Consider the following 13,378-nt stretch of genomic DNA (forward strand, 5'->3'; position numbering starts at 1 on the left):
TTTTTTAAATGGACCCTGAACAAAGTGAGTCCTTTAAATGTCACCGCCTGCTCCCCAGCCTGAGATGACCACCTCCATGTCATTTCAGGCTCAGCTGAGGACAAATGCAGTCATGACACGCGTGACTCACTTTATAACACACACACACATGGTATATTGTTTTATTTCAAGGGAAATCAGAATGAAGCTAAAATGGACCATTGGTCACTTTATTAAGTGCACCTGAAATCTAGTTGTGCAGTTAAAAAGTGACAGATATCCATAAAATACAATTAAAAAATATGAAAATAAAGCGCTAATTAAGATGCTAAGATGGCCAAATAAAAAACATGTTCAATATAAAACCAACCAACTGACCAAGCGACAAATCAACCAACTAATGAATCAAAAGCAAAACTTGAAAAACTGTCACTACACTATTTGCCTCTCCGCTAGCACACCTGCTGCGTTGTTTATGTCAACAAGCGCCGTCTCCTCGCGTCTGGCAAATATATATCACGTTGTCAGCGCGTACGACTTATGAAGAGGCGTTTAGGGAGAGACGAAAAGCAATTTCCCGAGACAAAGCAAGACTATACGAGACGGCGTGTACGCGTCAACCACAGCGTGGGCGATGCAATTGGGTACATTTTCATCATTGAGGTACAAACCCATAAGGGAGCTTCAAAGAAAAGTCTGTCTCCTGAATATTGACTGGATTGTCAGCGAAAGAATGGAAAGAAAGTACAACACTCGAAAATCCGATATTTCACCAACAACTCTAGCTCTGCCCACTCGTCCAACTGTCTTCAACCTATTAAATGGAAAACTATTTCTAAATTTGCCATTGTGTGACATCCCTTGCCTCGAACCTTCCACAGGTTCAACTCTACGCCTTTGATGACCGAGGGCGAACAATTCCAGATAATTGCAGCGAGGAGCTGGCACGTTCATAAGAACATAAGATTCTCTGGCACGCAGGCAGAATATTGGATCCCCCCCGCCTAAACGTCAATAAAAGGCCGGGCCATTAAAGCGAATACATATGCTTTATTTGAAGAGCAGCACTACTGTGGCTCTTTTATTATTGACACTATTGCGCTGACACACACACTCCGCCGCTCAACGCAATGAGTCTTGTGTTGAAGTTGACACTAATAGAGACACAGCTCAGTTCAAACGGATTAAAAAAAAAAAAAAATGAATGTACACCACTTCTCTTTAGGCTTTTGCGCTACATTGGCTTCTGGTATGATATCTAAATCCCAGAGGCTTTTTTCTTTTTGCCTACAAGTGAAGGCAGCGTTTTTTTGCTGAAAGAGCAAAAAAGCAAATCAAGAGTGAGTAGAGTGTTGCTGCAGATTGAACAAACTATATCACAGTTTTTTTTATTTTTTTTATTACTATTACAGCTGCTGCTTTGCTGACGCGAGACTCGTGGCAATAAAAGCACAACCAATTATCATCAACTACGTGCGGGGGAATATTTTAGAATTCTGTGCTACGGAGCAGCAAGCATTTTAGAAACTGCAATGTCGAAGCTGGCATCCAGAGGTTGTGCTGATTTGTATTCACGTGGAAGACTAATCGGAAGGTAACGTGTAAACATTCCATTTCTTCATCTGCTAATGTATATATGCACAAGGCCAGGTGTGCAGCTCCATGAGATTATTCACATTTGCTCTCTGGAGGTGGTTAATGAGTTTATTTCTGAGGCAAATGAAGAGCTGGCATTGTTGTTCCTGGCGGCAGAGCGGCGAGGTGGAGCGATGTGCGTCCACTGAACACCTCCCGCGGATTAATGACTTCCCTAGAAAGGCGGGACAGGTTCAACTACTCTTGATTACAAATAAAAGTTTCCCTGAAAGCCAACAATCAGCCACCGGTGAACTCTGCAGACAGCATCATTTGTATGTCGCCGAGCGGCAAAGCAGTGATGCGTGAATTTGCCGCCGCCCGGGAACGGTTTGTTTACCTTTGACAAATGACCAATAAATAAAGTCATCGTGCTAAGTAGATGAGTTGTGGTAAAAGAGGAGACGAGATGAGGAAGTGCATCAGTGTATTTCTTGTCGCTGTGATAAATTGCAGTAAAAAAATTGAGGATGGTAATGTCTTCATATGCGTTGCTCACAATAGCTAACAATCAATAAAATTCCTTTTTTAAGGCAACTATGTTAATACTGTGATATGAAAAACGAGATTAATTGTTGACCTATAACCTATACAGCCTGATTGAAACAAACTATTTTAGAAAGGGATGAAAAATACTGAGTTGCAAAAGTGTGCACACCCTCTAACAACTGGGAATGTTGATGTAATTCAAATTTAAAGGATGTCTGGTGTGTGTTGACTTTGAATGTGACTGGTTAAGTGGCTCTGAAAAAACACAAATAAAGTTCAAAGTCCTTTTAAATATCCCCAAATGAAGTCCAGTATCACAATAATTGAGAAATCCATTATAGGTATCCAAACCAGATATATGGAAACTTATGGGTCACCACTTAAGTCGTATTAAGCGCAAGCGGGCTATTTTCACAGTTTCTGCAGATATGTCTTCATGTGGAGCAGCCAGTCAGCACTCTTACTTGCAAACGCTGTAAGCTGTAAATTGGTCCATACTGTACACGAACGTCTTAAGGGACTTGCATTCATCAGGGGGTGGATGAGGAGTCCAGCTGAAGTTTTCCCTATTGACGTGCTCCTTACTGTCTCCTTGACAAATTCTCCAAATTAGCACACATGAAACAAGAAAATAGATTTTTTTTCCCCCATTACTGCACCATGCCGGCCTGCACAAGTACATACGAGTAACTGCAGTGCATATGTAAATCAAGGCTCACCATGCTCTCGAAGTTGCACTCCATGGAGTGGAAGCTTATCTTTTCTGCTTGTCCTCGCTATAATAATGACCCCAATTAAGCATTCCGCTCAGCTCTGTGATTGAGCTGCTGTTATCACCGCCGCCCAAAAAAACAAAACACTTTCTCTTCTTCTCATCTGCCAGCTTCATTAGCAAACACGGGCGCCGGTCCGGGCTGACTCAAAGACGGCCGAGTGGATCTATCTGACCAAAGCCGCGACACATTACATTTTTTAAGTGATCATTTTATGGGTTTTGAAAGTATTATAAAGCCCTTGCATATGGGAAATCGGACACAAACGGCTCAAGCTAGCGTAGCGTTTTAAGCTAGGCTGGAGAACGTGAGGAAAAAGTCTATTTTTTATTCTGTAATAAGTCATCCAGCCAGCATGTTATTATACTGAGCGTTTTGTAAAATGTCCTTTCGACTCGCTCCGAGGCGGCCGGAACGCCGGCTTTCGAAAGGGAAGTACACGTCGGCCGGGAGTTTAACATGCTGCGTAAATGTACGTTAATCTTCTGCTATTTGATGAAAATTACAGACCATGAATATTACCCGCTTCAGCTTCAGGTAGCTTGGGCTCAATTTATTGGATGGCATTTGGCCAGCAGGTGGAACGAGACCCTTGCCTTTTTTTGCTCAGCAGCAGGTGAGTTCGTGCGGATTGGTGCCCAAACAGCCGCAAGGTCAGAATTCACAGTTATTTAACCTTTGACCTTTTGTGGTTGTTTGTTTTTTTTGCATCCAGAACCTTTTGATGCATACGTACATGCATAGGCTACTCTAATTTTGCTCAAGTCATGTCATACATTTGATTTTTCATGCGTTCCCCCCCCCCAAAAAAAGTCCAATGAAGACTGACATAATTGAGAGTGAAAGGAACCAATTAAGGATTGATGGTGTGTGTGCGCGTGTCCATCCGTGTGTGTGAGTGTAAAATAAATCAATAGAGGTCAGTGCAAAACAAGAAGAGACTTGACAAGCCAAATGAAGACATGTGATGTCATAACATTAACCTCATTTTAAGTGAAGAATAGAAACTACGTACTAAGAGTGGAATCTAAACATTGCTAAACATACAAACATTAATTTCTCTCATGTACCTTATTGATTGGGAACAATTCCCCGGAATCCCCTCGATGTTGTCATGGAGTCCTATTGATTTTGAACGACGTCCGACCCAAGGCCCTTGGGGAAATCCCTGATGGCTTCCTGTCGACCTATCAATCAAAAGGTTAAGTGAATGAATCTTTTTGAGTGGTTACATGGATGAGGTAGCTGAGCTGTACAGTAAAAGAAAAAACATTTTCTTCGTCAAAAAAAACATTTAAAAATTACAAGGACTTTAACATTTTGGTTGTTTTTTTTTCAATTTTTAAAATAAATTGGAATCGTGACCTAAAATTGTGCAAATTTACTAATAGAGGTAATAAAAAGCAACATCTATTTAAAATTATAAAAGAAAAAATTATAAATTTTTTCATTAAGTAATAAAACATCAACTAGGAATCTTGAACTAAAAGCTACTTTGCTCATAAATCTTTTTTTAATAACCTGCAGAATGTCCATCTAATGAAATCAAGTGTTTTATGTAAGTGTAAGTGCACTTTCCCAGTGTCAATGTGTGTGTGTGTGTGTGTGTGTGTGTGTGTGTGTGTGTGTGTGTGTGTGTGTGTGTGTGTGTGTGTGTGTGTGTGTGTGTGTGCGTGTGTGCGTGTGTGTGTGTGTGTGTGTGCATGTGTGTGCGCGTGTGTTGGGGTTAATCAAGTCTACGTTCTTTGGCCCCATGCACACACATCGCCACAGGCGCACACACACACACACACGCACACACACACACGAGCACAGCATGTGTGTGCGCGTCGCTTTAAATGAACGTTGCGGGGGGGCTCTGGCTGTCAGGACAAATCACGGTAAAACTCTCCGGAAGCTTCTGCCTGACCCTGCTGGAGGAAAAGGGGGAGGAGGAAGAAAAGGAGGATTGCAAACCCACCAACAGTGATGGAGGACGAATGTGGCCCTTTTTGTGTGTTTTGTAAGGAAATATGCAGATCATAAATATATCAGGCCATTTACTTAGCAAGCCTCATCTGGAGACAGCGTCGTCACGGCGGCACAAATGTCAATAAATCGAGAGCGGAATGGGTGTTCTCCGGCGTGTTTGACACACAAACGCTCCCTGGGCTGCGCTACAAATAGACGCACTGACATTCTGTTGTGGTTTTATTAATTCATAAATGTCAGCCGGGATCACTGCAGAAGGCTTATTTACAAGGGACATTTGCAGTCCGGCATCCCCTCGTCCACTACCGTTTCCGCCGACCGGCGCATCCGTTTGTCCTACTTGGGCCCACCTCTATCTGTTTACGCCAGCATCGGTATCGGTCCCATACCAAACTTACTTAAAAGTATCGGATTCTCTACACCACATATGTCAGAGTTACGGCCCGCGGGCCAGATCCGGCCCGCGAATTGATTATCTATGGCCCCCTGGATGATATTGAATTACTATTAGAACCGGCCCGCAGGCCACAGCCGCCCGCTGGTGTTTTGCACGCACCAACACTACATTTCCCACAATGCAACGGTAGCCCGCGATGTCCCTGCAGCTCGCACAAGCGGCTTCATTATTCATCAGTAGTCAGAGCAGAGTTCAACTTTCTGATACCCCCCTCTTCAAAAATGGCTAAACGTAAGGTGGACGCTGAGAACAGGGGGTTTCAGGCCAGGTGGGAGGCAGAGTACATGTTTACGGAGGTAAGAGGCAAACCTGTATGTCTTCTGTGTGGAGAAAATGCGGCTGTAATGAAATAATTAAATTTAAGAAGGCACTATCAAACGTCTAAGAAACACACAGACCAAGACAAGAATATGGAATATGAACAAAAGCTACAGAAGGTGGAAGAATTAAAACGAGGCCTTAAGTCCAGACAGGCTATGTTCACGTATGCTAAATCACAAAGCGAGGCTGCTGCCAAGGCTAGCTTTATTGTGGCAAAAGAGATCGCCAAATCAGCCCGGCCCTTTGCAGAAGGAGAGTTGATCAAAAACGGGTTTTGAGCCTCAGAGCCTAACCCCGAACATTGATGAACTTGTACAAACAATGAGACACCTCTAAGTATCAGGCTCAGCCTCAGACAAGTGAGCATCACAGAACAGTAACGTATTTTCCGTTTTTTAATTCGGTTACATTTTTACATTTGTTTCTACAAGACGTGATTTTTCTTTGAAGAAAGTATTGTTTTGTCTGTGTGCCGTAAATTTTTGAATTTTATTTATTTATATTTATTTTTCAGTTGAATGGACCAAGGGAAAATTGCGGATAAGAGCCATGAGAAAGAATACAACTGATTTGATTATTTTTTTATTTTACGATTTGAAAGCAATGATCGGTAGATCATAGAGCAGCACAATAATACATTTTCAGTTTATAATGCATGCACTTTTACTTATGCATTTATGTTGATATTAAGAAACACATTTTGTTTTTAAAACAATTGAATTTTTTGCTGTTTGGCTATTGAAAATGTTTTCCCTTGAAGTTACTGACAGAGCCATAACAAAATATTGCCATATTCATTTAATCATTAAATAATGTACACTGTGTTAGGTCTTAGTTCAAAAGGCTATGTGCAATCATTCCGATATATTTTAATAAACATTGAACCAGTTCGGCCCTCGGCTTGTAGCAAATTAGTTTTTTTGGCCCTCGGTGTGTTTGACTTTGACATCCCTGCTCTACACGATATGCAAACAAAAACCCAGTATTAGATAAAATAATCAAAAATATCCTATTATTCGTCCTACATGGGATAATTACAGTATTACCATGACAACATGGTATGGCTCTCTTCAGAAAGTAACAAAAGTGAAAGAAAGCATGCTGACCTAAATGTAGGACAGTTTTTCCCTTTTCAATATAAAATGTTCCTCAGGAGCACCCAGTATGTCATATTTAATGGCGGACATTTCGTGATGTGCCGGTCAGCCTGTGCACACCCCGCCTGGGATGATAATAATGGCTTTGATGGTACGAACCGTAAAATGAATACAGACAGTGACACTATTGTCTATACAGTTAGTGTTGTTGAGACAGAAAATTGCACTTAAGATTGTGCAATCCAACCTGAAATCTTTTGCGTAAAATACACCACTAAAGGATGGGGAGAAAAGACGGAAGCACGGTTTTTAATAGATAATTTACTTCTATGGTGATTTGCTAAAGCACTAATATCACATTAAAAAAAAAAGACATAAAAAGGTATGCTTATTGTGTTACGGCAACAAAATTATACAAGATGGTTAAGCAAACCTATGGGATTGTCGTCCCCTTGCGGAAACAGGCGTCACATCACAGTGGGTCAGGTTCAACGAGTTGGGATCCGACGGCTCCAAAGATCACGGCGACATTTAATAAGATTGTCCTCGCACTCCTTGGGCTAAAAGGAGAGGATGCTTTGTTCTCTCGGAATTTTAATGCAAGGTCACTCTCGTGGATACATACTTATTCTCACGGGTTGACTTAGTCTGATAGGGCTGCTGTTAGAATTAGTACTGTAACTGATGTCTGGTTTTTAATGCAAGATATACACTGCTCAAAAATATTAAAGGAACAATTTGAAAACACATCAATGGTGAATTTTTTTGGGAGGGGATATCTATACTGATACGGACAGTTTAATGTCTCAGGAACAAAATAATGCCACATCTTTTGATGGAAATAAAAGTTTTCAGCATACAGAGGGCTCAGTATACAGACGCCCCAAAAATCAAAATGAAAAAATGATATGGCAGGCTCGTCCTTTTTGCCTAAATTCAATTTCTGCAACTCAAAATTATTTTCAATATCTTGTGTGGCCCCCACGAGCTTGTATGCATGCTTGACAACGTCGCGGCATGCTCCTAATGAGACGACGGATGGTGTCTTGTGAGATGTCCCTTCCAGATCTGTCTAAGGGCATCAGTGAGCTCCTGTAAAGTCTGAGGAGCAACCTGGCGGCGTATGATGGACCGAAACATTATGTCCCAGAGGTGTTCTATCGGGTTTAGATCAGGTGATCGTGAGGGCCATTCAATTGTGTCAATTCCTTCATCCTCCAGATACTGCCTGCATACTCTTGCCGCAATAGGCTGGGTATTGTTTTGGATCAGGAGGAACCCAGGACCTACTGCACCAGCGAAGGGTCTGACCATGGGTGCAAGGATTTCATCCTGATACCTAATGGCAGTCAGACTGCCGTTCTCTAGCCTGTAGAGGTCTGTTCGTCCCTCGATGGAAATGCCTCCCCGGACCATCACTGACCCACCACCAAACCGGTCATGCTGAATGATGTTGCAGGCAGCATAGCGCTCTCCTTGGCTTCTCCAGACCCTTTCACGTCTATCATAGTTGCTCAGGGTAAACCTGCCCTCATCTGTGAAAAGCACAGGGCGCCAGTGGCGGACTTGCCAATTCTGGTGTTCTATGGCAAATGCCAATCGAGCTCCATGGTGCTGAGCAATGAGCACAGGAAACACTACAGGACGTCATGCCCTGAGGCCGCTCTCGTGAAGTCTGTTTCTGACTGTTTGGGCAGAGACATTCACACCGGTAGCCTGCTGGAGGTCATTCTGTCGGGCTCGGGCAGTGCTCAACCTGTTCCTCCTTGCACAAAGCAGCAGATATCGGTCCTGCTGATGGAATGAGGACCGTTTAGGGCCCTGTCCAGCCCTCCTAGAGTCTGTCTCCTGGAATCTCCTCCATGCTCTGGAGATTATACTGGGAGACACATCAAGTCTTGCAACAGCACACATGGATGTGCCATCCTGAAGGAGTTGGACAATCTGCACAACTTCAGGAGGGTTAAGAAATCGCCTCATGCTCCCGGTCGTGATAATGATTCTAGCTAAAGCCAACACTTGTGGAAAAACAGTTAATAAAGATCAAGAGGGAGAAACTTGAAATGGCCTCCACCTGCAAAATCAGTCCTGTTTTGGGGACCATCTCGTTGTTGGCCCTCTAGTGCACCTGTTGTTAATTCCATCAACACCAATGCAGCTGAAACTGATTTAAAATACCCTCTGCCACATACCTGACCAAAACCTTATCAGAAAAGTCTAATTGAATTCATGCCATACCCTGATAAAAAAAATGTTCATTTAATTTTTGAGCAGTGTATATATATATATATATTAATATATTTATATTTATACAATTTGTATATACGTACAAAAGTCTGTACATATATAGAAATATACATACATATATATTTGTTGAAATATACATTGATATATATATACATATAGTTATATTTTAATAGAAATATAAACAATAGAAATATATATACTTTATATTGGTTTAACATGTGCTTCAGACAATCACCGCGAGGGCGACAGAGCAACACAATACATCTACCCATCATCAATTAAATGGTTACACAGGTGCGTTACGTGTATATTTGCTAAGAACAATGTGAAGAACAAGGGTACTAGTTTACGGTACTCAATTGGCTATATTTATATGGGAGATTATAGTCGTGCTAAAAATTGAAGCTAAAATTATTGTTGCTCAAAAAGAGCTTGAACGAAAAGATACCTTAAAATAGTGGAGTCAGTCGTAGTGTTGATAGTACTCGCTTGCGTACGATGACATGGTGTAGCTGCCATCTAGCGGTTCAAACGGAGATCAACAAAATAGTACTGTGCAAGCTCCTGATAGCTTTCAACTACAGTCCTTCAAGTTAACTGCAAGTTAGCGAACCTTCAACCTGCTGCAGCTGTCAGTTCCATGCTATTCGTCTTTTCTTTCACTAACTGAAGCAACACAATAGTTTTCAGTCAACCGATATAGTTGAAGTAATACCATCCCTGCCTCAATTTGAGCCACCTGCCTCTAAAATTATTAGAATTCAGCAGAATTTCTGACACTTTAACCAATTTGTCATGACCAGTTTAATTTGCAAACATGTCATTTTCATAATTGAAAACAACAAAGCATTCCAATAAGGGAAAAACAACATTTATTTGCAGTGTCTCAGGAATCATCCATTCATCCAGCCATTCAGGTAACAATTGGCGGACGTTTCTGCACAAGGTGACATTTAATCCAGCTGTGGAAGAAGAAAAAGGAGAAGTAAGCAAGCAAGGTTGGCAACAGGCGTTCACATAAATATTTTCTGGGTGTGGTCAGGTGAGGCAGCAACAACAATGAACATTTGCAGACAGTAAAAAAGTGAGGATGCTACTTGCCTTAACAAAGCCGATATCCTTGGCATACTGCCGAAAGCACTGGCGGCACATGTTGAGTCCGTATTTACGGATCAGACCGTGTCTGTTCGAGCAAACCCGGCTGCAAGTGGGAAGTGAATGAGTGAATGACTGGCAGAGGCTATAACACAACACCAGGTTTAACACAATACGATTATGCATTTACGCAGCTTAGTATCGATAGGACGCAAAGTTTATTTTCGTTGGCATTTGTGCTTGAGTATGCCTTTAGTGTGATTTTCAAGACATTCTAGACAATACACTGGCAGAAAACATTTAAATTCGAATCCATTACAGAAAATACCGTTTCTCCGTTTTCATTGTGCCAAATTATCAAAATTGGCGTTATATTAAATTGACAGTAAATACAATGTACTATTTTGCACTCAAGAACATTCCTACGTCTCAAAACCTAAAAGACTTGATGCATTACTTTACCCAGTATTTCTCTTAAACACAATCAATTGCAGTTCTACATTAATAGCATTTGTACTTTGTGTAACTTTGACGTAATGAATGTAATTTTGAGATGCTAACAGAGGATAGCAGTTAGCATTAGCCATCAATTTGCCGCCATGTTTATTGCGGAGCAGTCTCCATGCGGTACGCGTTTGTTGGCAATTTTTGACATACGAGGGATGCAGAAATCGCAACAAACGAGCGCCAGACGGGACTTAAGTAAACCCCAGACAAAACGGAACAACACACTTACCAGGATCGGGATCCCTGTCCAAATTTTCTGGGGTGACTCCAATAGAGCTGCTGGTGGCCCATCTTGTCTCTTTTCGCTCGAGCGTCGGAAAGGAAGACCGATGTCCGCGCATGCGCAAATGAAGTTTTCCGGTTTCCGGTGAGCGGTTGGGTCGGAGCGCCTTTTAGTGGCCGGAGGACGGTACAGTACAGACAGAACAGCGCTTCCTGTAGAGCGAATGGGCGCATTGAAATGATCCCGTTTCCCCATTATTAGCAGTTAGCGGGCTGTTTTTACCATGCAACTCCTACTCGCGTGAGATGGAGCGAAAATGGGGCACGGCCGAACTGACGTTTTAATCCTGAAGTAAACGCTAGGCGGCTTTGACTTCAGGTAACCTGCACGCCGAACCCGGACATGGTATCTATTTTTCGGACAGTGCTGTTTTGCAGACTGAGTTGATAGCTGATGCTAATTTGGTGCTAGCATGCTGCGGTTCGGTGTCTATTACGACGATAATGAGACCGTTAAAGGGCGCTTCGAGTTATATGAATGTGGACATTTACTTGTGCAGACCAGAAGGGTAAAGGTGGGCATCAAGTGGAGTGGCATCACGATTAAGAAAAAAAAACCATGCACAGGATGCTTGGAGGAAGTGGCATGTCCAATGCATTATTGTATATTAAACCATGGTTATATATTTCTTATAAGCAATTATGCATAAAAAGATATAGTGCCTTTTTCTCCCTCTCTCCACCAGGCTTTAAGTGTCAGTGCTTAGGCCCAACATGAATTTTAGGCCATATTTCTCAGCCCTAACTTGATGTTTTGATTTGTGTTTCATTCAGGCAATTCATGCTCACCGCAACCTTGGTGCTTCCCAGCAACTGTCATGCTTTATTTGTTATTCACCCCTCACCAGTGGGAGTGAAGCAGGATCCATGTTTCCAGCAATTAGCTTCTCTTCACCTCTTCCACCATCACAATCGTCTGCCAACGATCTTTTTTCTTTTCCCTCCTCCCTACAAGAGCCCGATCCCCTACAATGAGATTCCGGATCTACAAGAGAAAGGTGGTGATACTGACTGTGGTGGTTGTCATCTGCGGACTGGCGTTGTGGACCACGGGACGGCAGAAGAAAATTGAGCCGTTCCCGAAGGCAAAGAGTAGCGGCGGCATTAGCACCAGAAACAGCCTTGACGGCCATAGTCCTTTGCTAGTAATTCCCGCCATGAGCCGGGCTCCTGTTGCGCCTCTGAACCAGACGCACCTGGTAAAAACAAAAGAAAAAGAAATCAAGGGCAAGGTCGCTGTGGATAACACCACTCTAGTCTACCGCGCCATCGTTTTCCAACTCAACTTTGACCAGACGATAAGAAATGAGGAGAAGTTTAAGGTGGCGCGGCAGAAGGACGAACTGGTCGTGGTGGTCCAGGTCCACAACCGACCGGAATACTTGAAGCTGCTGGTGGACAGCTTGCGCAAGGCCCGCGGCGTGGAAAGCATACTGCTGATATTCAGCCACGACTACTGGTCCCCCGAGATTAACAATGTGGTCAACTCGGTGGATTTCTGCCAGGTCCTGCAGATTTTCTTCCCATTCAGCATGCAGTTGTACCCGCAGGAGTTTCCCAGCAACGACCCGAGGGACTGTCCGAGGGACATTCCCAAAAAGGAGGCCTTAAAGTTGGGGTGCCTCAATGCGGAGTACCCAGACTCGTTCGGGCACTACCGCGAGGCCAAGTTCTCCCAGACCAAGCACCACTGGTGGTGGAAGTTACACTTTACGTGGGACCGAGTGCACGTCCTCCGGGACCACGAAGGTCTAGTGCTGCTGATCGAGGAGGACCACTTCCTGTCTCCGGACTTTATCCACCTACTGAAAATGATGTCGGCGCTGAAAGAGGAGCAGTGTGGCGACTGCGACATCCTGTCGCTGGGGAGCTACAGCCACATCGGCTACTCCAGCAAAGCCAACAAGGTGGAGGTGAAAGCCTGGAAGTCCACAGAGCACAACATGGGCATGGCCATGAGTCGGGACACTTACCGGAATCTGCTCGGCTGCACGGACGCGTTCTGCACCTACGACGACTACAACTGGGACTGGTCCCTGCAGCACCTCACCTCCTCTTGCCTGCCGTCCTACTGGAAGGTGATGGTGAGCGAGGCGCCGCGCATCTTTCACGCCGGCGACTGCGGCATGCATCACAAGAAGGCCGCCTGCATGCCGGCGAGCCAGAAGACCAAGTTCGAGAACATCTTGCAGAGCAGCGGCAGCCAGCTGTTCCCCGAGAAGCTCTTGATCACCAAGAGACTGCCGAACGGAGCCGGAAGGGCGGCCCCACGTGTCAAAAACGGGGGCTGGGGGGACATCAGGGATCACGAACTCTGCAAGAGCTACGTGCGATTACAGTGACATTTAGTGCTACTATATTCTGTTTTCTTGTGTCTCTTTTGCATCCTATCAAGAAGAAAGTCTTTTCAAATTAAAATCTTTATGGACTATTCTTCATATTGCCTGTTTCACTGGACTGTTAAAGAAAATAAAGATGAATGTTGGGATTTTTGGCTCATGAAAAATCAAGTTTTAAAAAACAAG

At 43.4% G+C, this 13,378-nt stretch overlaps 2 protein-coding genes across 4 annotated transcripts; one reads left to right on the forward strand and one right to left on the reverse strand.

The window, feature by feature from the left end:
• Positions 1-9,824: 9,824 nt before the first annotated feature.
• rps29 (ribosomal protein S29) lies at positions 9,825-10,958 on the reverse strand. The gene is made up of 3 exons (XM_049756388.1): positions 10,801-10,958; positions 10,071-10,170; positions 9,825-9,931 (listed from the first exon to the last, which is right to left on the reverse strand). Exons 1-3 carry the CDS (start codon positions 10,860-10,862, stop codon positions 9,923-9,925), a joined length of 171 nt encoding a protein of 56 aa, XP_049612345.1. The 5' UTR covers positions 10,863-10,958; the 3' UTR covers positions 9,825-9,922.
• Positions 10,959-10,965: 7 nt separating this feature from the next.
• Positions 10,966-13,341, forward strand: mgat2 (alpha-1,6-mannosyl-glycoprotein 2-beta-N-acetylglucosaminyltransferase). Of its 3 annotated transcripts, none has more exons than XM_049756373.2 (2): positions 10,966-11,199; positions 11,628-13,341. In XM_049756373.2, exon 2 carries the CDS (start codon positions 11,825-11,827, stop codon positions 13,193-13,195), a length of 1,371 nt encoding a protein of 456 aa, XP_049612330.1. In that variant the 5' UTR covers positions 10,966-11,199; positions 11,628-11,824; the 3' UTR covers positions 13,196-13,341. The 3 variants fall into 3 exon arrangements, with proteins under 3 accessions (XP_049612330.1, XP_049612329.1, XP_049612331.1); XM_049756372.2 differs by having other exon boundaries at positions 10,966-11,172; XM_049756374.2 differs by having other exon boundaries at positions 10,966-11,172; positions 11,809-13,341.
• The last annotated feature ends 37 nt before the right edge of the window (positions 13,342-13,378 follow it).

This window comes from Syngnathus scovelli, chromosome 20 (assembly GCF_024217435.2).
Source record: "Syngnathus scovelli strain Florida chromosome 20, RoL_Ssco_1.2, whole genome shotgun sequence".
Taxonomy (NCBI): Eukaryota; Metazoa; Chordata; class Actinopteri; order Syngnathiformes; family Syngnathidae; genus Syngnathus; species Syngnathus scovelli.